Here is a 24,642-nt window from a genome sequence, read left to right as displayed (position 1 = left end):
CCCAGCTGGTTAAGGGACCTTGGTGAAAGGATCATTAGAGGTAGTCTTAATGTAGGTGTCATGTGTCACCTGTTTTGAGATTTTTTGTTTTGGTGATCAGTTTTTAATTGAAATGCAAAACAAATTATTTAAAGTAGAACATAAGCCATTCTAATTGGAATTGTAATAAAATAAAAACCCTATGCTAAGTGCCCACTCCCCACCCTACAACTCCATAACACAAAACAACCCAGCTACATTAAAATTAATAGCAGCAATAAAACAACAACAACATTTATTTATATAGCACATTGTCATACAAAAAGTAGCTCAAAGTGATTTACATAATGAAAAAAAGAAAAATAAAAGACAAAATAAGAAATTAAAATAAGACAACATTAGTTAACATAGAAAAGGAGTAAGGTCCGATGGCCAGGGTGGACAGAAAAAAACAAAAAAAAATAAAATCTGTAGGGGTTCCAGGCCACGAGACCACCCAGTCCCCTCTGGGCATTCTACCTCACATAAATGAAACAGTCCTCTTTGTAGTTCGGGTTTTTCATGGAGTCACTTGATGCTGATGGTCGTACAGACTTCTGGCTTTTAATCCATCCATCATTGTTGGAACATCATGGTGCTTTGGGTAGATGCGCCACCACCAAAAGGACACCGGAAAAGGAAACCGAAGAGAGAGTAGGGGTTAGTACAGATTTTGAATGAATAGTTATTATAATGAATTAGATATACAGAGTATCAGGATTTAAATTACAGTGAAGTTATGAGAAGGCCATGTTACAGTAATGTGTTTTCAGCAGTTTTTTTAAAGTGCTCCACTGTATTAGCCTGGCGAATTCCTACTGGCAGGCTATTCCAGATTTTAGGTGCATAACAGCAGAAGGCCGCCTCACCACTTCTTTTAAGTTTTGCTCTTGGAATTCTAAGGAGACACTCAGTTGAGGATCTGAGGTTGCGATTTGGAATATAAGACGTCAGACATTTCGATATATAAGATGGGGCGAGATTATTTAAGGCTTTATAAACCATAAGCAGAATTTTAAAGTCAATCCTGAATGACACAGGTAACCAGTGTAGTGACATCAAAACTGGAGAGATGTGCTCGGATTTTCTTTTCCTGGTAAGGATTCTAGCAGCTGCATTCTGCACTCGTTGCAAACGATTTATGTCTTTTTTGGGTAGTCCTGAGAGGAGTGCGCTACAGTAATCTAGTCGACTGAAAACAAAGACATGAACTAATTTCTCAGCATCTTTCAATGATATAAGAGGTCTAACTTATAAAAAAGAATAAAGGAGCCCATGAGGACCACCAGCAAGTGAGGGAACAGCACAGCATCAACCCCATTAAAGAAAAGAGAAGCTAAAGAATAGGGGGGCAGCCAGGACCAGAGTGTATTCGTGCTTGAATCAGCTATACCATATCCGTCCATTTATCAATATAAGTGCCAGATACTCCATTGATCCTCACTACTGACAACTCCAAAAGGATTAGAGTAAGAGAGTTAGAAAAAGATAAAGGATCAGGAGATTTCCAGAGAGAGGCCATTGATTGTCCCCAACGCAAATAGCTTCTGGTGGATAATAAATACATGAAGTGAAGAAAAGTCTAGAAGCAGGAAAATTTGGGGAATCAAAAGGATGCCAATAGAGAGTACGGAGGTGAGAAAATCAGTTCCCCAAACCAAAACTAAACACAGAAGGGCTTATGCATAAATGTACCTGGGGTGTTCAGGAAGCAAAGGTGACAATTTGGATCAGATGGCAATCCCCAAGCATATTGTATACTGGGGGAGTTTCACATGAAATTGGTGTAATTGGAATTTAGTTTGTTGATGATGAACGTTGAACTAGAGGAGTGGAAGAAAAATCTCTGAGCCAGACTGACTTGATCAGTAGCGGGCGATATGTGGTTCAAATCCCATTACTGCCAGAAGGGATCCCACTCCGTCTGGGCAAGGCAGTTAAAGTGAAAATTGCCCTGAGGCACTGTACAATGGTCACCCCAAAAGTCATGCAAAAAGACAACTTACACCTCGGGGATTAATAAAGTATATCAATTCAAAAAAAAAAATTCTGCCAACGACATCTTCATTTGTAGATAGATCATCCTTGACTTGTTTATTTAGATTCAATGGAATGCTGTCCACCTGCGGAGAATGCAGATGGGCTGGGCTGGGCATTGCCAGTATCAGTTGAGTGCTGCACTAGGAGGTTGGTTTGGGTACAGACCTCATCACGTGCTGCAAAAAGACCCTTGTACTCTGCTAACAGCTTTTTCACCACCTGGTGCTGAGGCTGACTTGACCCTTTGCTGGTTTGGTGAAGCAACTCCTTCACTGCCTCCTGGGTCCCTGGGCACATCTTGCTCTGATTTGTTCATGCCACACAGTTCAGGGGTACCATCCTGTTTTTACTTGCTGTTGTACTGGCTTGGACCATGGACTTTTCCCAAGTCACTCTTATGTTGGAGTGAAACCTGCTAGTCTGTGAACGCTGGCTATGGATTGCTTTCCCCCGACTCATGCCCTTTTGGGGCTGGTGTGGGGCACACCCTGACAAAATCTCCTTTTAATCCACATTGGAGGGATCACACGTTCTCTCTCTGGGATGGGTCCCAACAAGACAAACATTGACATCACCATCATCCTCATTAATATTCAGACTTTGACATAATTGTGGTCGCCCCGCCCCTCCGAGTAGCTTATTTGCATGGGAAGCAATGGCAAGTGCAGCTTTTAGTGAATTCGGTGCCGTGAGCTCCAGATGATGGGTCAGTGAATCAGTCATAAGCACCTTCACAAACGCTTGAACAGTTTACTCATTTTGAACTGAATAATGCAGATAGCCGCGCTGCTCGACAGCCACCATTCCTAGCTTTCTCTCCCGGGCTACCTGTGCATCTCCTCCAAATGGCATTCACACCTATGTATTGCACTGGTATCCACAAAATGTCTCTGCAAAGCCTCCACTAGGATATCGAAAGATTTCTCCCATGAAGCATCAAAGAGAACTTGTCCGGCTGGCCCTTCAAGAGCAACAATGAGATGGCCCGCTTTCTCTTCCACTGACCATTAAATTCAGACGTTTGACAGCTTCAAATTGATCCAAGTAAGACTCCTATGTAGATCTGCCATCAAACCAGGGATTCTACAGAGGAATTTGCACCCTTGCTGCCAGTAATGGAGTTGCAGTAATCTCTACTGTTTGTGAGCACAGCATTTATACCCCTGGCATTTATTGCATCCTCTTATCATTTGCGACTGGTGTAGTCTGAAGTTTGCCACTGCTTCCCATCTGCATGATTCATCATCTAGTACATCTGGACTGTGTTTTAGTTCCCTTTTAAGAGGGCCAATGCTGTGTATTTGCACTGAAGAGCTTTTATGCTTTTTTGTCAGTTTATATCGGTTACCTGCACTCACTTCTCAGGGAATGGCCTGACAGGTCAGGAATATCTCAGCCAAGCTTCAACCTGTCATGCCAACTGTGCTGGAAGCCATTAACCGTCTGATCATCAGAGTTGCTACATTCAGTTATCGTATGGTGTGGATGTGTATACATAAAACATGACATGTTCTGAGAGGCGCTGTGATGCCACGCATGACCTTGCGCTGTCAGTTGTGGGGCGCTCTTGAATGCAGGTGCTGGAGGCTGCTCTACCAGCCCGTGGAGTTCTGCATATGCATGAGGTTCATTAGCATGCTCCATATATGGATGTTTCAGGGCGCGACCACAATAGGTAAACTTACAAAGAGAATGTGATTTATGAAGGGTAAATTACATAGAAATATGCATATGCCTGGTTTTATAAATCTGCTTTTTTATGACATACATATTTCCTGTTTTTTTTTTTGTGCTCATATTTTTACACTCAAATCCAGGCAAAGTTTTATAAATGCGACCCCCACGTATCACCATACACAGACACACACACACAATATTATACTAACACAGGTTAATTGCTTTTTAAATTAAAATTAAAGGTAAATAGAATAATTAAATAATAATAATATAACTATAGAACTCGTTTGCATGTAAATTGTGTATTTACCAAAACATAATAAAACTTATATAGGACAATAAAATAACAAAAGAGACCCGCGTTCCATGTAAATAACTTGCTTAACAGACTCTACAAACTTTATATAGAAAAAACTTTATATAGAAAAAAAAAAAAAAAAAGTAGATAGATACTTTATTAATCCCAAAGGGAAATTCACATTTTTTTTTATTAATCCCAAAGGGAAATTCACATTTTTTTTTAGATGTAAAATATATATATAATATATGTACAACAAATACATAATATTAAAAACACATCGCTGGTAAATGGAGGGACTTAACATTGCAAATAAAAATCTTTTTAAAATCGAACATGCTTTGACTTTCTTGCTGCAAAATCATTTATATAAAATCGTTATGTGATGTATTCCTGGTGGCCATAGTGTCCATGCTGCAGTAACAATGCTCCCATCAAGTTTCTTCAACTAGTAACTTTAGTAACTTCAATTATTGATTAATTTACGATTTCAAATTTAACCTGAGAAAAATTATTTCAGCGTGGAAATTTTTTGTCGGCAAAAACAGATCCTCAGTAGTCAGAATGTGCGATTGAAACGACAGCAAGAGCTGCTGCCTGGTTGTGTCGCCTGTACTTGGTACAATCGGCGGCGTGGCGGACACCTATACATACTCCTGTGACGTGTTAAAAAAATATGGTATCTGCCTCTTTGATGAAGCAAATGTATAATAAAACGGTCCAAGTCCCAGAACGCACATTTTTACTCTGCGTGCATTTTCTAACTTCTTAAAATAATTACTTTTTGTCACAATTAACCATACGGAGAAACATAAACTGAAAAAACAACTTGTTCTGTCATTTAAATATCGTTAATGGTATTTGTGTACTTCTTCCCGATTTTCAAAGCTTTAAATGTGTTAATGTAACTCATCTGAATTAATTTTGTAAAATTGTTACGTTCAGTTTACCATATATGACATAGGGTATTTTATATCCTATATATATATATATATATATATATATACATATAGCAGTACCGTTGTGACTAAAAAATGTCATTATTTTATAGTTCATATACGCAATGCCTAAATGTCAGTCTCCGCCCATGGGTGTAACAAACGTCACCTGTGGGGGGAGATTTTAACGGGGTGAGGTTCACCTCCATGCATAATATGTGTAATCAGGATGATATATGACATTTTTAAAAGTGTTACCTTCCATTTGCTTATGTGTTCCTACCGAGCGATGAACGTGCACTTGGCAGCCCCGCTGTCCTTTTCCTTCGCTAACTAAGGCTCTTACTCAAAAGATGAGGAGCTCGCCGCACGCGTTTCTGATGTTTGTCCCACTTGGCTTTCTGTAGATCCTTTTGGCCTAGGAGGCGGGTCGGCGCGGGGTGGAGAGCTGTTGATCAGAGAGACGAGACAGACAGTGGTGAACGCTGGGCTTGTTTTTTTGCCATCGCTGTCCCGGCTGGAAGTCTGGCTCAGCACAATCCGTTGACGCTAAAAAGGTGAAGTGATTGTGTATGAGAGACTCGTAGCTTTCTGTATGAGCCGTAACTACGTTCATGAATGCACTGTTGCTACTTTGACAGAGCTTCACCTGATTGCCGCTTCGGCTTGCTTGTACTGGTGAGTATGACTTTCGGGCCAGCATAAGTGACAGTGAGACAACAACCAGGAGTTCATATTCCATTACACGTAATGACCTCTCTGTGCGAGCCATGACGAGCTTCTCAGAACTTTTAACTTGTCAAGAATTCCAGGGCTCTTGTTTGTGTCTCATTGCAAAACAATCTAAAATTGTCAGCTACAGCAGAGGCAACAGTAAACAGAGACCGTTTTGGGACGAGATCGCCGAATAGGAATCGTTACACATAATCTGTCACAGCGACTGTCAATAAAGCTGTGACAGGTGGCTGTGCTCGTCTGTCAGTTGTAACGATTGCACCTTCATGATTTTAACTTATTTCATTATTCTAGCGTTAAGCAGAGACTTCTAAATGGACCAGTGTGAAGAGATTTAGGATTCTGTGTTGGTCTGTCAGTTGTAACATTTGTAACTTTATAATTTTCACTTATTATTGTAACATTAAGCAGAGACGTTTAAATGGACGCACCCGGTTTAAACAGATTTACGATTCTGTGTTGGTCTGTCAGTTGTAACATTTGTAACTTTATAATTTTCACTTATTATTGTAACATTAAGCAGAGACGTTTAAATGGAGGCACCCGGTTTAAACAGATTTACGATTCTGTGTTGGTCTGTCAGTTGTAATGACTGCGCCTTCATAATGTTCACTTATTATTGTAACATTAGGCAGAGACGTTTAAATGGAGGCGACCAGTGTGAAGTGATTTAGGATTCTTTGTTGGTCTGTCAGTTGTAATATTTGTAACTTTATAATTTTCACTTATTATTGTAACATTAAGCAGAGACGTTTAAATGGAGGCACCCGGTTTAAACAGATTTACGATTCTGTGTTGGTCTGTCAATTTTCACTTATTATTCTAGCATTAAGCAGAGACTTCTAAATGGGGGTGACCAATGTGAACAGATTTAGGGCTCTTTAGTCATCCGTCAGTTGTAACAACTGTAACTTCAAAATTGTCACTTATTATTATAACATTAAGCAGAGACTTCTGAATGGAGGCACCTAATGTGAACCAATGTAGGGTTGGTCTCCTTTGCACTGTTGTTCGTTGCAGCTTTGACACCTTCTGAACGATTTTCCCGTGATTTAGTGTCTGGTGCAGTACAACATGTTTTGGTTTTAAATCTGTTGGCCTACATGATGAACACTAGAATATCAGAATATCAAATAGTTGTGTACATGTATCTTGTTCAATGATTGTAGGCCATTTTCTGTAGTGTGTAGTTGCTCTCAGTTGTGTTTTAATCCAAAATTCCATCCATCCATTCTCTCACCCACAACTATTTGAATTTGACGGGGTAGTGGTATCTAACTGGCATGTCCGTGGGCTAGAATAGGACTTGGATTCAAACCCAGTGTCCCAGCAACAGAACGTACCACTGTGCAGAAATGCCTACCATCAGTACATAATAGTTTGGTTAAAATCGTGTCATTTCTGTGCCTTATTAATTAGGTATGCCGACTTTACGTTCATTAAAGTTTTGTGTTTATGGGGTTAGCAGTGGTGTGAATTTCTGAATCTGGTGTGCATCAATAGGCCAGTAATCTTAAAGTGCATCACAGGTAAATTAATGGAAGGAATTATTAAAGAAAATGATTGAGCAGAACATGACAGGAACAGCAGTGTGTGTGAGCAGTCAGCATGGGCTCAGATGAAGGAGGTCGTGCTGTACTAATACACTGGAAATCAATGAGGGAGCAACAAAAGGATACGATCAGAGTGGTGCATATGATATTATTTATCTTAGAAAATACTTGATAAGGTGGCATATGAGGGGTTGATTGTCAAACTTAAAAGAAGTGGGAGTTCAGGATGTGGTGTGTAGATGGGTGCAGAATTGGCTAAACCACAGAAAACAGAGGGTGATAGTGTGAGGACCCTTCTCAGAATTAGGTAATGTTAAAAGTAGTGTTCATCAGGGGTCAGTGCAGGGGCAGCTGCTGTTTTTAATACGTATAAATGATTTGGATAGGAATATAAACTTGTCAATAATACCAAACTAGGGAGAACTGCAGATAATGTAGAATCAGCTCCATCATTACAGAGGAACTTTGAAAGCATACAGGCTGGGGTAGATTTGTAGATCAATGACAGATGAAGTTTAACTTGAGTAAATGTGAAGTATTGCACATAAGAAATAAAATTGTCAGATTTGAATACACAGAATGAGAGATCTGAAGCATAAAGTGCCCCTTATGAGAAGGATTTAGGAGTCATGAACTCCACGTAGAGGACAGAAACCATCAAGCAGAGCACAGAATTGTATTACGTGTAGAGTACAAGTCAAAGGTTGTTATACTTTAAATTTGTAACGCCCTGGTGAGGCATCTCCTGGAGAACCGTGTGCTGTTATGGTCCCCATATTACAAAAAAGACAAAGCAGTCATAGTCTGATTCCAGGGCTACAGGGAATGAATTATGAGGAAAGATCAAAAGAGCTGAGCCTTTACAGTTAAGATTACGAGGTGACCTGACTGAAGTGTTTAAAATTCCGAAGGGAATTAGTCCAGTGGATCGAGACGGTGACTTTAAAATGAGTTCATCAAGAACACGGGGACACAGCTGGAAACTTGTTAAAGGTAAATATTGCACAATTGTTAGAATGTTTTTATTCACACAGAGAATAAAAGACAAATGGAATAAGTTATAAAGTAGTGTGGCAGACAGTAGGACTTGAGGGGCTTTCAAAAGTTGACGATGATATTTTGGAAAAATTAGGTGGATAGGATTGTTGGGCTGAATAGATTAATTCAGGTTGTGGCGGGTGGCCTGGTCCCATGCCTGGCCGGGATGCCCCATCTATGTATGTTCCGGGAGAGTAGCCATGGGCTCCTCAGTACCTCCCCGGGATGCTTGGTGGCAGCCTCCCTGGTTGACAATAGTGCCTCAGTTTCCCGCAGGGTTCCATGGGAGATGGAGTTCTCCATCAGGATCTGGGGTGGCCACCAGGGGTGTGCTGCATGGATCCCGGAGCCAACCTGGACACCTCTGCCGCCCCACCTGGATGGGCAATAAAAGGGCCAGCATCCACCACTCAGGGGCAAGAATCGGGAGGAAGAGGACGAGGTTGCCTGGGAGGAGTGGTGGTGCTAAGGTGGAGGGTTGTGTGGTTTATATAAAGTGCTTTTGGGACTGTGTTGTGGCTGGGGGGAGTTCACGGGTAAGACGTGCCCTCCAGCTGAAGTGAATAAAAGTCTTGTGTGTTTTTACATGTGCCTCTGAGCGAGTCTGTGCCGGGTCGGGTGCTATATAGCGCCTTTATCACAATGTCAGCATGTAGCTAGTGTTCAGCCATAAGGTTTAGGACACTCAGAATTTTTTAATTCTGATGACTTCATACACAAATTTGCATTTGGTCTCTAAAGTGATATCTGCTGAAGCAAAAAAAAAATACAAGTCGTAGATGTAAGTTAAAATAAAACCAACCAGTTTTCATGGAAATAGGAAATGTCCTGTAAGTGAAATAAATTGTGGTGCAGTATGGTTTTGTTACAAGGGGGAGAAAAAGTCTCAGAAAACTACAATGCAGTGGTGCATCCACAAATTAAATTGTATAATTAAAATTAAGGGTGTACACTAAGCGCGATTGTCCTCCCTCCCAACTCCCCCGCTGGCCTGCACTCATACTGCGCATAACGTTCCGGGCCTGGGCACACTTTCGTCATGACCATGTGACTTTGTGTAAAGCCAAAACAAGATCCAAACATGGTGTGGCAACATGCATGTCAAAATGATTTGACTTATTTTGTGGTTGTTGTTTTGGAGTCGTGTAGGGCAGGATAACACTCTACCCTCTTACAAATTTATTGAGTGTGCAGCATAGTGTTTTGCTGGTAATCGTGCTGCACGTACGAGAAGGCTGTTAAAGGAGGAATTTGCAGTTTTTCTTGCCAACTACAATTCACGTTCATTTGTGAGGTGAGAATAAAAACCTGTCTTTAAGTCAAAAGATATTGAATGAAATGAGAATTGCATTACAGTGATCCCTCCTCCATCGCAGGGGTTGTGTTCCAGAGCCCCCCGCGAAAAGTGAAAATCTGCGAAGTAAAAACCATATGTTTATATGGTTATTTTTATCACAGAAACACAGGAGGTTGTAGAGAGACAGGAACTTTATTCAAACACTGCAAACAAACATTTGTCTCTTTTTCAAAAGTTTAAACTCTGCTCCATAACAAGACAGAGATGACAGTTCCGTCTCACAATTAAAAGAATGCAACCATATCTTTCTCTTCAAAGGAGTGCGCGTCAGGAGCAGAGAATGTCAGAGAGAGAGAGAGAGAAAAGCAAACAATTAAAAACTGATAGGAGCTGTTCGAGCTTTTAAGTATGCGAAGTACCGTGCGGGAAGCATATCGCTTGAGAAAGCAGCCGCAAGTTAGCCCAGCAAGGAAGGGCGCAATGTGAAGGTAGTCTTTCATCATTTTTTAGACGAGCGTCCGTATCCTCTGGGGGTGCGAATAGCACCCCCTGCTCACACTCCATCCGTCAGGAGCAGAGAATGTTAGAGCAAGAGAGAGAGAGAAAAGCAAACAATCAAAAATCAATAGTTGCTATTTGGGCTTTTAAGTATGCAAAGAACCGTGCGGGAAGCATATTGTGCAACAAAGCAACCACAAGTAAGCCCAGCAAGGATTCCTGAATGCTACTAAACCGTGTTCAGGCTGACCTCTTCCAAGCAGGGCAAGGCACAGTATGGTTGGCCCGGTAATGAGTGCTCATGTAACCGGTCTCCACCACACGCGCCGTACTGCTGCATCCTGGCCTTTGGATTCGGTTAACCCTTAAAGCTTCTGTGTTGTGATTTATATGCAACGTGCCATTCAAACCGCCACGAAAGAATACAGCAAATACCCTTTAGTTCTTGATGTTTTCTCATTTTTATTAATGGTCTGAAATATTAAACAGAGGACATAAAAAGTGACAATTCAAGCTCTGTGATTCCTCCTATTAACAAAAGAAAACCATGTGGAAAGGCTGTTGAACGCTCACGTCAACACATAACCAAAGTGAATAGAAAAGCATTCAAAACATTTCAAAACTGTATACAACAAAAATCATATTACTGTCATATACAAAAAAATGAACTCAAACAGTTTAAAATAATTGAATTAATTTTACCATACAGGAAATAACAGCGTGCTTACGTCCTTTCACAGTAACACAACGAATACTGGGAGAGACGCACACTGATGACGTAACATAACACAACAAACAGAGTAGGAAAATATAACAGAACCACAGCAGAAAACATACAACACAATGAATGTTATCAGGATTTGGTGAAGCTCCAAACAACTAAACTATTTATTTTATACACCTGTTACACTCACACTAGTCAAATGAACTAGACTTTGCAAACATCCTCAAGTGCAGAACGAATTGCCAGTGTGAGTACACCCTAAGTCCCATTTGTGCTGTTTCATTAACTTTTAATCCTTGCTGTTTTTTATATACTCTTTTCTTATGAACTTTAAAGTTGCTATTCTTTATATTCTCTTTATAGATACGTGGTTCCCCAATGTTATACATAAATTTGGTGAAGGGCAACCAGTGTGAAGGATGAGCTTCAAAGGGAACAATACAGTTCTCTCTCGTCGAACCTACAGGCTCGCCTCAGACAATGATAAATCCAGATCTACCGGTAAGTGTTATGCCAGGAAGCATCTTTGCGCACTTTGCATTGAAACACAAGAACAGGTGTTTTTTTGCATCTCTGCTTTCTACAATGAAAATTGTAACATCAGGCAGGTGTAAGATTTTAGTTTATTTAAATCTACAAGAAGACTCTATATAAACTTTTGTAATTTGTGATTGAGAAAGATCAGTATTTATTTTAAAGTGGTGTTTTGATCCCAGGTTGGTTCTCAACTGGTATGCCTTCCTTGTGGAGCTGGCACTTATTTTTTTGGTGTTGGTGTGCATTTCTTCCCATGTCGGAGACCAGTTGACTTCATAATACTCAGTGTGAACTCTCCATTTGGATAGAGGATTATCTTCACTGTCTCGCATTTTAAAATTTTCATGCTGTTTGTTTCTTTCCCAGGTCTCATAAATGAGAGGTTACTAAGTGATTACCTTCATCGCATCTTCACCAATGGTGGGCAGCACCAGAATTTGGCTTCTTTCAGGTAGGGGACATATTGGGTTTATTGTTGCCTATGTGGACCAATTACACTTACACATAGATGATTTGTCAAATACCTTCCATTGATCTATTCTCCTAACCTGCTTATCCAGAACAGGGTCATGAGTCAGCTGGAGCCAGTCCCAGCAATGACTGTGAGAAAGGCAGGAGCCACGCTTGGAAAGGGCTCCAGTTCATTGAACATACGCATGCTCACCCCCACACACACACAAGGTCCAGTTTAGCAATGCCAGTTTAGCTAGACTGCATGTGTTTGGATTGTTGGAGGAAACCAGTCATGGGGAGAACATGCAAACTCCATGCAATGAGCAGCTAGGACACAAATCTGGTCTCCCTATTGTAAATGCAGCAGTGACCCCTCTGTGTTACCGAATACTTCTTAGTAATATGTCTGTATGGGTGGCCCAGTCCCACCTGTTATTGAAACAAATACACCATGGTGTTCTTCTGCGGTTATCTTCTTATATAATACGCTACCGTGGCTGTTCGTTTGTTTTTCCAGGATTTTAAATCACCTGTAGCTCACAAACCGTTTCACCTATTGACCTAAAGTTTGGTACACATATACTACATGACTTCTTAGTAATATGTCTGTATGGGTGGCCCAGTCCCACCTGTTATTGAAACAAATACACCATGGTGTTCTTCTGCGGTTATCTTCTTATATAATACGCTACCGTGGCTGTTCGTTTGTTTTTCCAGGATTTTAAATCACCTGTAGCTCACAAACCGTTTCACCTATTGACCTAAAGTTTGGTACACATATACTACATGACCTCAACTGCCCACTTTCAGGGTGATGATTTTTATTACTGTTTTTTATTTTTATTTTATTTTATTGTACAGTCAACTGTTGGCTGCGGGCAGCAGGGAGGCCGTGCAGTGCATGTGTACGGGCGTCATTCTCATCCCTACCACCTTCGCCGTCACTTCCTCTACCTCTTCATATCTTAAATCAGGGGTGCCCAACGCCAGTCCTGGAGGGCCATGGTGGCAGCAGGTTTTCATTCTAACTCTTTTTTAATTAGTGACCTGTTTTTGCTGCTCATTAACTTCTTTTGAATTCATTTTATTTGGCTTGCTTTTGAAGACTCAGACCCCTCAATTGTTTCTTTTTCCTTAATTAGCAGCCAAACAAAAATGAGATACAAAATGAGCCAAAACAGGACCAGCAAACTGTGACCATCATACAATATCTGAAAATAAAGAAAGGTGAAGGTCTCAGGAATGCTGATCTGCTCTTAGAAAAGAGAAAATTTCGGAAATGTCTGCTATTGCACAATGAGAGGAGCAACAAGCCATGGAATTAAAGAACGGGTTTAATTAATGACAAGAATCAGCGCCTCATTAAGCAACTGGTTGGAGTTAAATTGGTTGGAGTTTGAGGCCCTGACTTAGTTGGTCTCCTGTTGGCTCACTCACTTCACATTTCACTTCTGTTTGGGTGCCATTTAAGGAAAGAAATGAAACTATTCAAAGGAATGATGAAGAAATTCAGGGAACATTTCTTAAAAACCAAGTCAATTAAAATTAATTCAAAATAAGTTAATTAGCAGCAAAAACAGATCACTAATTAAGAAAAGGGTTAGAATGAAAACCTGCAACCACTGCGGCCCTCGAGGACTGGAGTTGGGCACCCCTGTCTTAAATCATTCTTGAGGCAGATTGAAGACTTAAGTGCCAGCTTAAGTGAAAAATTAAGGAAAACGTACTAAGTAATTGCAACACAAACACTGACTTAATCAGTTTTAATGCGAAAAGATGTCGACTAAAGAAGAGAAGAAGCGGGAGGCTAGTGTGGAGAAAAGAAGAGCTGCTCAGGAAGCAGCAAGTGCAGCAAGCGCATCAACCTCTGAGCAAACGAATGATACACGTACAGAGAAAGAGGAGGAAAACTAGGAATGCTCAAGTCAAGTGTATTCACTCCACGTTATCGTGCAGTCTGCCATTACTGGTGTGTATATAATTAAGGGCAAGTGTAAACCCATATGGGACTTTTCATGATTAAGACCATATACCAAAGGTGTAGATGTTGATCTTATATTATACGTAGTACTTTATTTGTTGCAAAGCAGGAAATTAGCTTTTTACAGAAGCTCAAGAAATGTCAATATACCGTATTTACGCGTGTACCACGCGCACATTTTTTCCAGAAAACTAGCATTAGAAAATCAGGTGCACATCATACACAAAGAAATGTAAATAATGTTTACTTACTTCTTCTGCTTGGGCTCTCTCTCATTCTCTCTCTCTCTCTCTCTCGCTCTTGTTTTTGAATCAGTTTGGCATCGTCATTCAGCATGGATAGCAGTGATTACGATTATGCGATTTTCTTTGTAAAAATTAGGGTGCACGTCTTACACGAGGGCGCGTGGTACACGAGTAAAAATGGTATATAAAATCCAATGTATGTACAGTAATCCCTCGCTACTTCGCGGTTCACTTTTCGCGGATTCACGCATATCTAAATATATAACGCGGATTTTTCACTGCTTCGCGGGTTTCTGCGGACAATGGGTCTTTTTACTTGCTTCCTCATTTGGTTTGCCCAGTTGATTTCTTACAAGAGATGCTATTGGCGGATGGCTGAGAAGCTACCCAATCAGAGTACGCAGTTAAGTTCCTGTGTGCTGCTGATTGGCTCAGCGACGGAGTGTTGCATTAACCAGGAAGTCTCATCTCACTCATGCAGCATTAACGTGCTACTGCACAGAAGATGCAAATGATTGCAGAAAAGGTAAAAGTTATGGATATGTTGAAGGAAGGGAACAGCTACACCGCTGGAGGACACCATTACAGCATAAATGAGTCCACGATTCTTTTTATTTAAAAAGGAGGAAAAGCATATAAGATCTACGGCCGCAGTGTCCTTTAGGCAGGGCGCAAAACGAGTTGCAAGTGGATGTGATAAGGCAGTAGTCTGGATGGAATCTGCTTTAGGAATCTTTGCAACAAGGTCGACGACGTCATGACTGCCTACAAGCTGCTACGTGTACTTCGCTATACAGTAAGTGTAAACTTATCTACCGATTTCATATTGCTTAGCAGTCGTCCCTGTTATTAATAGAGTAAACGGTGGGTTGTAAACAATACAGGGAGGGTTTAAAAACGTCCAAATACACATTAAATAATTAAATAAATATGGTGTCTCTACTTCACGGAAATTCAGTTATCGCGGTCGGCCTTGGAACCTATCTCCCGCGATAAGTGAGGGATTACTGTATGTCTGTCTGTATGTCTGTCTGCTTTTCACGAGAGAACTCCTTAACAGATTTAGATTGGCTGTTTTTTTCAGTAATTTGCTTGAACATTCTGGTTGATTTTGTAATTTCTCTCACTGAACTAAGTATCATAGTTCGCTTGCAGGAGCGATATATTCGCATTAATCTGAAACAGAGGCTGCAGGATGAGGGGATTTGGGGATCGTGACATCAGGAGTGGGGAGCAGGGCAGGGCCTGTGGCCATGTTTTGAAGCATACCTTGCCTCCGCTTAGCTAGCGATATCTGTTTGTTTATGGATTTTTAAAGTTTGTCCTGTTTCACTATTACACAGGCGGAGCCGCAAGGGACAGCTAATATTATAACAAAAAACCCAATGAAATGCACACAATCGTTGCAAAAAGTTAAAAACTTCGGACTTGGCTAAAGATAAAAGAGCAGTAAAAATGAGAGATTATAAAAAATGTTTTACTTTAGGTACAAAGAACCCCAGTAGCGTTATCCATTCATCCATTATCCAACCCGCTATATCCTAACTACAGGGTCACAGGGGTCTGCTGGAGCCAATCCCAGCCAACACAGGGCGCAAGGCAGGAAACAAACCCTGGGCAGGGTGCCAGCCCACCGCAGGGCACGCTCACACTCCAAGCCCACACTAGGGACAATTTAGAATTGCCAGTGCACCTAACCTGCATGTCTTTAGACTGGGAGGAAACCGGAGGAAACGCATGCAGATACGGGGAGAACATGCAAACTCCACACAGGGAGGACCGGGGAAGTGAACCCGGGTCTCCTTACTGCGAAGCAGCAGCGCTACCCACTGCGCCACCGTGCCGCCCCCAGTAGCGTTATTTGACACATTATTGTTGAATACATTTTTCACTGAAAGTAGTAAATGCTGGTGTGTTAAGTAGGGAATGTACAGCATTGTTCTTAATGACTATAAGATTTGCCTTCATCGTCCCACTTTTGGCTATCAAGCTGGCTTTTCAATTACTTCTCTAACCATGTTTAATACAAGAAACCCAAAACATTGATTTGGCAGCAAGTTTTGTTACATGTGATTTATTTGTAAGAACTGAGAGTTCCCCTCCAAGTTTTTTTGTTAGATGTCTTCAACTGAACACCTTAATTATATTTTTCTGCTTCTGCAGATAATAATTTTAAACTGGTCCTACCTACAGTACATTTTTCATGTTGTTTCTCTTTGGATTTTTCTTATCAAAAAAAGATTTTACTTGAGTTACTGTTTACAAAATGCTAGCCCATGTTACGGTGTTGAAATATCACAATGATAAAATGTTTGTGAGGTGAACTAAAATTGCATTACTTTGCTATGGTTTCCACTTCTACCCGCTGAAATTCAGCAGACGTTTTGTGCAGAACTCTAAGTCATTATTCTCTTGTATTAATATAACAGTGCTTCATGGTATTTTTTAAAACCACTGATAGTTCAGGTTCCATCAGGCTGATAAAGAATCCCAAATGTATATCCTCAGCTTTGGCTCAGTCACAGGAAGAGCCGTGCAAAGTAAAAAGACTGCTATACTGTATGTGCGCTCATAATTAGCACCTAATGTGCACCCTCATATTTAGACAAATGTTCAAATACCTTGCGCCATATTTCAGCCATGATTGTTTTTTGTTTTCATTTAAAGAACAGATATATTTAGATAGACGTGTACTGTTATGGTGTAAAAGTTAAATATGGAAAGACAGGTGATTAAACTGGAGACAGAATGCCATTCCATCACATTGAGAAATACATGCAGTAAAAATATCTCTCACCCCACAGCATACGCACTCACCAATTCCACTGCAGATCTTCACAAATGAATGTAACCCTGTAAAGTATATTTTGTCCTTGAATCTGTGCCCTTTTCAGTGTAAAATGTTGAAAGGATTCCTCCAACATTATGTGGGTGAAATACTAAACAGCAAAACTGCAGTACAGGTCAGCTTACCAGTGTCATCTCTATCTGAGGACTTTCCTTTGCTTTGATGGTGGTTGTGTGTTTTGTTTTTTTTTTGTTTTTTTGTAAATAAAAATATTGTCTTGCTTTAATCAAAGTCAAATTTTTAGAGCAGCATCAAAGAAATTTCAGCCATTTGAGGCAGATTGCAGCATTTACAAATATGCAGTAGTGACCTGGTGCCACATTATAAGTGAGTGATGTGGTGCATAGAGCTACAAAGTAGTGTTCTGTTATGGGTAAGGTGCAGTTAAGCAGTGTAACAACGTAATAAACTCTGTGCTTATGGTTTTAAGTAAAACATTTCATGACTGTAATCATTTTTGGTGTATGTTCAACTTTTTCTTGCTGGAAATTCACAGCAGTGACCTGATTTACACATACACTATGTCAGATTCCAGGACAGGACACATTATATTCCCCATTCTATTCTCAGCAATTGAGTAATTGAAAACCCCTAGAGTAAAAATAGATTTAAAAAGATATAAAAGGTAAACATCACTTGTTTCGATTTGCCAGCTTTGGTAATCCAACTTTAGCAATTCTAACAGCCTGTCATATGTTGTTATTACAGAGAAAAAAAAAATTTCCCTAATCTCATTTTGTGTTAGACTGAGTCTATGAAATAACACTGTTTTCTGCACTCCAATAATAACCTACAACACTTTAGATAGATAGATAGATACTTTATTAATCCCAAGGGAAAATTCACATACTCCAGCAGCAGCATACTGATAAAAACAATATTAAATTAAAGACTGATAACAATGCAGGTACAACAGACTGTAACTTTGTATAATGTTAACGTTTACCCCCCCCTGAGTGGAATAGAACAGTTGCATAGTGTGGTGGAGGAACGATCTCCTCAGTCTGTCAGTGGAGCAGGACGGTGACAGCAGTCTGTTGCTGAAGCTGCTCCTCTGTCTGGAGATAATCCTGTTCAGTGGATGCAGTGGATTCTCCATGATTGACAGGAGTCTGCTCAGCGCCCGTCACTCTGCCATGGATGTCAAACTGTACAGCTCCATGCCTACAATAGAGCTTGCCTTCCTCACCAGTTTGTCCAGGCGTGAGGCGTCCTTCTTCTTTATGCTGCCTCCCCAGCACACCACCGTGTAGAAGAGGGCGCTCGCCACAACCGTCTGATAGAACATCTGCAGCATCTTATTGCAGATGTTGAAGGATGCCAGCCTTCTAAGGAAGTATAGTCGGCTCTGTCCTCTCTTGCACAGAGCATCAGTATTGGCAGTCCAGTCCAGTTTATCATCCAGCTGCACTCCCAGGTATTTATAGGTCTGCACCCTCTGCACACAGTCACCTCTGATGATCATGGGGTCCATGAGGGGCCTGGGCCCCCTAAAATCCACCACCAGCTCTTTGGTTTTGCTGGTGTTCAGGTGTAGGTGGTTTGAGTCGCACCATTTAACAAAGTCCTTGATTAGGTCCCTATACTCCTCCTCCTGCCCACTACTGATGCAGCCCACGATAGCAGTGTCGTCAGTGAACTTTTGCACATGGCAGGACCCCGAGTTGTATTGGAAGTCCGATGTATATAGGCTGAACAAGACCGGAGAAAGTACAGTCCCCTGTGGTGCTCCTGTGCTGCTGACCACAATGTCAGACCTGCAGTTCCCAAGACGCACATACTGAGGTCTGTCTGTAAGATAGTCCACGATCCATGCCACCAGGTATGAATCTGCTCCCATCTCTGTCAGCTTGTCCCTAAGGAGCAGAGGTTGGATGTTTTTGTGATTTTGTGATATTATTAATTTTTTAACTCAAATTCAGTTACATTTATTTTCTCTAAAATACATTTTAAACAGTCCTTAAACTTTATAGAATAAGACAGTGTTAGGGTGCAGTCTAGTGGAGCTCTCACCAGCAAATGGAAGGCGCCTTTATGTGCAACTTTAGGTATAAAGCGGTTGTTGAGTAAACTTTGCAGTTGTAACCGCCTCAATTGATAAAGAAGTCATGTTGGATGTTGAGGGTTTTTTTTTTTTGAGTAGTCAACCTTGTAATGGTGGAGCCTTGTCAATGATAAGAGAGAAAAGTGTCCTAGATCAGCTATGGCTACCTATCTGTATTAGTAAAACATGGCTTATGGATGTAGAAGCTTCACAGGTCTTTTGAGGATATTAATATAAATCCTGTAGAGTTTTGTTGTATATCCCTGAACCAGGAAGTGGCGCTGAGGATGGTTTGGAAAGTATTTTGAGGAAAAGTTTAAGATACCCCTTCATGTTAGTGGCTAATAGAGTCTGGAATGGGGAAGTAAGTATTTGCTGGCTTGGAGGTACAGGAGCATGATACTAGGAGATGAGAAGGAGAATCTTATCGATGAGATCTCATGGTGGAAAGGGAAGAAGCGACCCCACATCATAATAAGGAAGGAACCACTACAAGTTCAGGTGTAGTGGGGTTATAGAATTTCATTTTCCCTTCTTTGCTGCTGTGTTCTTACCTTGGTTAATCCCACTGTGTTTATTTTGTTTTTAATCAAACGCTGAAGAGTTGAAGCTGTTTTCACATGTTTTTTTTATACTGGGCTGGAGTGATGCCTAGGGAATGATTCTTGGATAAATTAATTTGCAGTCCAAAGACATGCTGTTGGCCTTGAACAGGTGTCTTTTTCCAAGGTAAGCCTCTGCCTTTTATGTGGTGCTGCTTGGGTAATCTCTGGTGACCTTGTAAATGAAGTACTGAACTAATCAAAATAAAACATTTTTAAAATTACCTTTTTTTTATGATTTACAGGTGCTGGTCATAAAATTAGAATATCATGACAAAGTTGATTTATTTCAGTAATTCCATTCAAAAAGTGAAACTTGAATATTAGATTCATTCATTACACACAGACTGATGTATTTCAAATGTTTATTTCTTTTAATGTTGATGATTATAACTGACAACTAATGAAAGTCCCAAATTCAGTATCTCGGAAAATTAGAATATTGTGAAAAGGTTCAATATTGACGACACCTGGTGCCACACTCTAATCAGCTAATTAACTCAAAAGCCTTTAAATGGTCTCTCAGTCTAGTTCTGTAGGCTACACAATCATGGGGAAGACTGCTGACTTGACAGTTGTCCAAAAGACAACCATTGACACCTTGCACAAGGAGGGCAAGACACAAAAGGTCATTGCTAAAGAGGCTGGCTGTTCACAGAGCTCTGTGTCCAAGCACATTAATAGAGAGGCGAAGGGAAGGACAAGATGTGGTAGAAAAAAGTGGACAAGCAATAGGGATAACCGCACCCTGGAGAGGATTGTGAAACAAAACCCATTCAAAAATCTGGAGGAGATTCACAAAGAGTGGACTGCAGCTGGAGTCAGTGCTTCAAGAACCACCACACACAGACGTATGCAAGACATGGGTTTCAGCTGTCGCATTCCTTGTGTCAAGCTACTCTTGAACAAGAGACAGCGTCAGAAGCGTCTCGCCTTTGGACTGCTGCTGAGTGGTCCAAAGTTATGGTCTCTGATGAAAGTAACTTTTGCATTTCCTTTGGAAATCAAGGTCCCAGAGTCTGGAGGAAGAGAGGAGAGGCACAGAATCCATGTTGCGTGAGGTCCAGTGTAAAGTTTCCACAGTCAGTGATGGTTTGGGGTGCCATGTCATCTGATGGTGTTGGTCCATTGTGTTTTCTGAGGTCCAAGGTCAACGCAGCCGTCTGCCAGGAAGTTTTAGAGCACTTCATGCTTCCTGCTGCTGACGAACTTTATGGAGATGCAGATTTCATTTTCCAACAGGACCTGGCACCTGCACACAGTGCCAAAGCTACCCGTACCTGGTTTAAGGACCATGGTATCCCTGTTCTTGATTGGCCAGCAAACTTGCCTGAGCTTAACCCCATGAAGAGGAAGATGCAATACGCCAGACCCAACAATTCAGAAGAGCTGAAGGCCACTATCAGAGCAACATGGGCTCTCATAACACCTGAGCAGTGCCACAGACTGATCGACTCCATGCCACGCCGCATTGCTGCAGTAATCCAGGCCAAAGGAGCCCCAACTAAATATTGAGTGCTGTACATGCTCATACTTTTCATGTTCATACCTTTCAGTTGGCCAACATTTCTAAAAATCCTTTTTTTGCATTGGTCTTAATTGATATTCTAATCTTCCGAGATACTGAATTTGGGACTTTCATTAGTTGTCAGTTATAATCATCAACATTAAAAGAAATAAACATTTGAAATACATCAGTCTGTGTGTAATGAATGAATCTAATATACAAGTTTCACTTTTTGAATGGAATTACTGAAATAAATCAACTTTGTCATGATATTCTAATTTTATGACCAGCACCTGTATATACGGCTTGCATGAGCAAAAATGTGCAATGCAACAAACAGATCTCATTTTTTTTTTTTTTTTTTATTTGCTCAGTAATACAACACATTACACCACACAGACAGTTTCTCTGTTATGTGAAAATGAGGTTCTTGTGAAAGGTTTAGTTAAAGAATAATGTCAGTGTAGAGTCCATCCATCCATTATCCAACCCACTATATCCCAACTACAGGGTCACGGGGGTCTGCTGGAGCCAATCCCAGCCAGCACAGGGTGCAAGGCAGGAAACAAACCCCGGGCAGAGCGCCAGCCCACCGCAGGGCACACCCACACACCAAGCACACACACTAAGGACAGTTTAGAATCGCCAATGCACCTAACCTGCATGTCTTTGGACTGTGGGAGGAAACCCACGCAGACACGGGGAGAACATGCAAACTCCATGCAGGGAGGACCTGGGAAGTGAACCCGGGTCTCCTTACTGCGAGGCAGCAGCGCTACCCACTGCGCAGTGTAGACTCTGTCATATTTAAAAAGTTTTAAAGGTCTGTCCTTGAGAAGAAAATGTTTAATCGACTGGCACTCCGGAGACCTTTTTTTTTCTTTTTCCTTTTAGGAAGCCATTGACGTTTCAAGGTTTAAATGATCACCTAGAAAGGCTGCTCGGTGAAGGAGAAACTGCAGAAGAAACTAAAGGTATGTGACACCAGCTATAGGTTTATCTCCCCTAAAATATGTTGGCTATCAGTGGGTGATTCCCAGCTGTCTTTAGTAAGATGGACTTAGTGATCCTAAGGATTCGGTACAAATCTCCTATTAGTTGTAATTAACAACCCAAGATTGAAGCAACAAGGCAGTCTTTGCCTCTGGTTTGTGCTTAGCAATGTGGTCAAGATTAAGATTTCTTTCCAGATGTTTCTGCTGGCTTTTTTCTTCATTTTAGGGATGCACTGAAATGGGTCGACTGTTGCTACATTTTATAGTTTAGTGTTTTTCTCATGTTTTTTCCCAAAGTAGAAAGCTAACTTTAGCACTAGTTTCTTGATTTAGTTTCTGTTTTTTCTTTATTTATTTTTACTGCCCCATGCTATATTCTTTGCAATTTAGCAGTCGTTTTTTTCATTCTGTAGCTTCTTTTACATTTACAGTTGGTATTGTTAAAGTGAGTATGGTTTGGTCACTGATTCCCTTTTCTGTGCTTTTCTGGGTTTTTAGAGCCGACTGTAGATGGCAGACTTGGGCCACCCACTGTTGTCCTGGACCACAACAGTGGGTTTGAGGGTTTACTGCTAGTTGATGATGATCTGCTTGGGGTAAGTGTTTATATGTATCTGTTTTTTACATTTTTTTGGCCTTAATGTTGTTAGATGTATTTTTATTCTCTCGTCATGGTTTAAAAAAAAATAAAAAAATAAAAAATTGGCGTTTGATTACTTAAAATAGGCAGCATGGTGGCGCAGTGGGAGCACTTTTACCTCCCAGTAAGCAGACCCAGGCTTGCATCTCAGGTCCTTCCAGTGCAGAGTTTGCATGTTCTCCCAGTGTTTGCGTGGCTTTCCTCCGGGTGCTCTGGTCTCTTCCCATTGTTCAAAGACATGCAGATTAGGTGAATTGGCGACACTTAATTGGCCTAACTGTGTGTGAATGTGTGTGTTTGCCTTGCAATAGACTGGTAGCCAGTACATGATGGGATAGGGTCCAGCCCTTTTGTGACCTGATCTGGATTAAGAAAGTTACACAACTACTTATTATCACAGATTTTTGGTTTAACATCATAATTTCAGAGTTGCTTAATCCAATTCATCAAACTAAAAGATGCAAAAATAGTACATTTCAAATCACCTTAATCAGAAATAATATTCTGCAGTTACAGATGTTTTCTTCGTATTGGAATCAATCTACTTTGTGGTATGTTGTTTTTATTTTTGTGGTACAACACAGTAAATTAAATTGTGAACAGAATCTGTTCATATTTTTTTATTTGCGATCATCCATCCATCCATCATCCAACCTGCTATATCCTAACTACAGGGTCACGGGGGTCTGCTGGAGCCAATCCCAGCCAACACAGGGTGCATGGCAGGAAACCAACTGTGGGCAGGGCGCCAGCCCACTGCTGGGCACACACACACACCCACCAAGCACAATTTAGGATTGCCAATGCACCTAACCTGCATGTCTTTGGACTGTGGGAGGAAACCCACCCAGACACAGGGAGAACATGCAAACTCCATGCAGGGAGGACCCGGGAAGCGAACCCAGGTCTCCTAACTGAGATGCAGCAGCGCTACTACTGCACCACTGTGCCGCTATGGAAGATAAAAATGTATATATTAGCATACATTATATAGCATATATTAGCATAAATAGACATAAAAGTAATTAACACCTTCTAAAGCATTAGATTTAGCATAATTTAGACATGACAAGCAAAAAATAAGCAAAACAGAAAATAAAGATGAACAATAGACAGTAAAAATACCGGAGGCCAACTGCAGGGGGAAGTCAGGAGATAATAATGGTTCCCATGAGAACTCGAGGTATCGGCTGGGCAGGTGCAGAGGGGAGTCGGAGGGAGCAGCGAATGAGCTAATTTGAGCGAGGTCGGAGTGATAAGAAATTACTATATAAGCTTTGAGTTCTGAAATGTTCAGGGCACAGCTCAATTTGGCCGTATTGGGTTGAGTCCGTGTTATTATTATTGTTGTTTTATTGCAATAAAGCAATAAACTCTGTCTGCCTATCCTCTGAGTCCTAATAGCCTTCATTTCAGGTAAAAAGCCTTTTGGTGACAATTTTTCGCCACCGTGCCGCCTGTTTGCGATAATAAGTAAGAGCGTATTTGGTCAGATGCTCTAACATCAGTTTGCTTCAAGTTGCAACTCGCAATGTTATTATTCTTAGGCCTAAGGAGATAAGCAACATGATATCTTAAATTGTCCTTAGAGTTAGAGCTGTAATCTGTGGAAATGTGTTTTTTTTTTTGTGTGTTTTATTCAGGTCATTGGACACAGTAATTTCAGCTCAATCAGAGCAACTACCTGTGTGTTTAAAGGTAAATTTTCCTTGTAGCTCAGCTGCCTTTAGGCTAATATTGCATACCATGCTTTGTCTATATGTGCATGCTCATTTAAACTGAAATCTGCCAACTGAAAACTGTGTGAAATCTTTTAAAATACTTGATATTTGTGTCTTTGTGATTAATATCTTAAGGTAAACTGAACAGAAATGTCAATATTGGCCTTCAGTTGGTTGAACATCTTTAGTCCTGAAAGATGCAGATTTTGCAACTACAACCCATTAATTCTGGCTGTTCATTCAATCATTTAAC

General features: G+C 40.8%; 1 protein-coding gene across 1 annotated transcript in view; it reads left to right on the top strand.

Moving 5' to 3' along the window:
- The first annotated feature begins 5,402 nt into the window (after positions 1-5,402).
- Positions 5,403-24,642, top strand: part of LOC114669188 (E3 ubiquitin-protein ligase RNF123) — a 134,304-nt gene continuing 115,064 nt past the window's right edge. The window contains exons 1-6 of the mRNA XM_051921033.1: positions 5,403-5,649; positions 11,180-11,317; positions 11,720-11,804; positions 21,928-22,007; positions 22,527-22,624; positions 24,312-24,366. Coding sequence (XP_051776993.1) covers positions 11,236-11,317; positions 11,720-11,804; positions 21,928-22,007; positions 22,527-22,624; positions 24,312-24,366 — 400 coding nt within the window. The 5' untranslated portion in view covers positions 5,403-5,649; positions 11,180-11,235. The remainder of the gene's footprint in view (positions 5,650-11,179; positions 11,318-11,719; positions 11,805-21,927; positions 22,008-22,526; positions 22,625-24,311; positions 24,367-24,642) is intronic.

The sequence above is a fragment of the Erpetoichthys calabaricus genome, chromosome 18, assembly GCF_900747795.2.
Source record: "Erpetoichthys calabaricus chromosome 18, fErpCal1.3, whole genome shotgun sequence".
NCBI lineage: Eukaryota > Metazoa > Chordata > Cladistia > Polypteriformes > Polypteridae > Erpetoichthys > Erpetoichthys calabaricus.
This window is presented reverse-complemented; position numbering and strand designations above follow the sequence as displayed.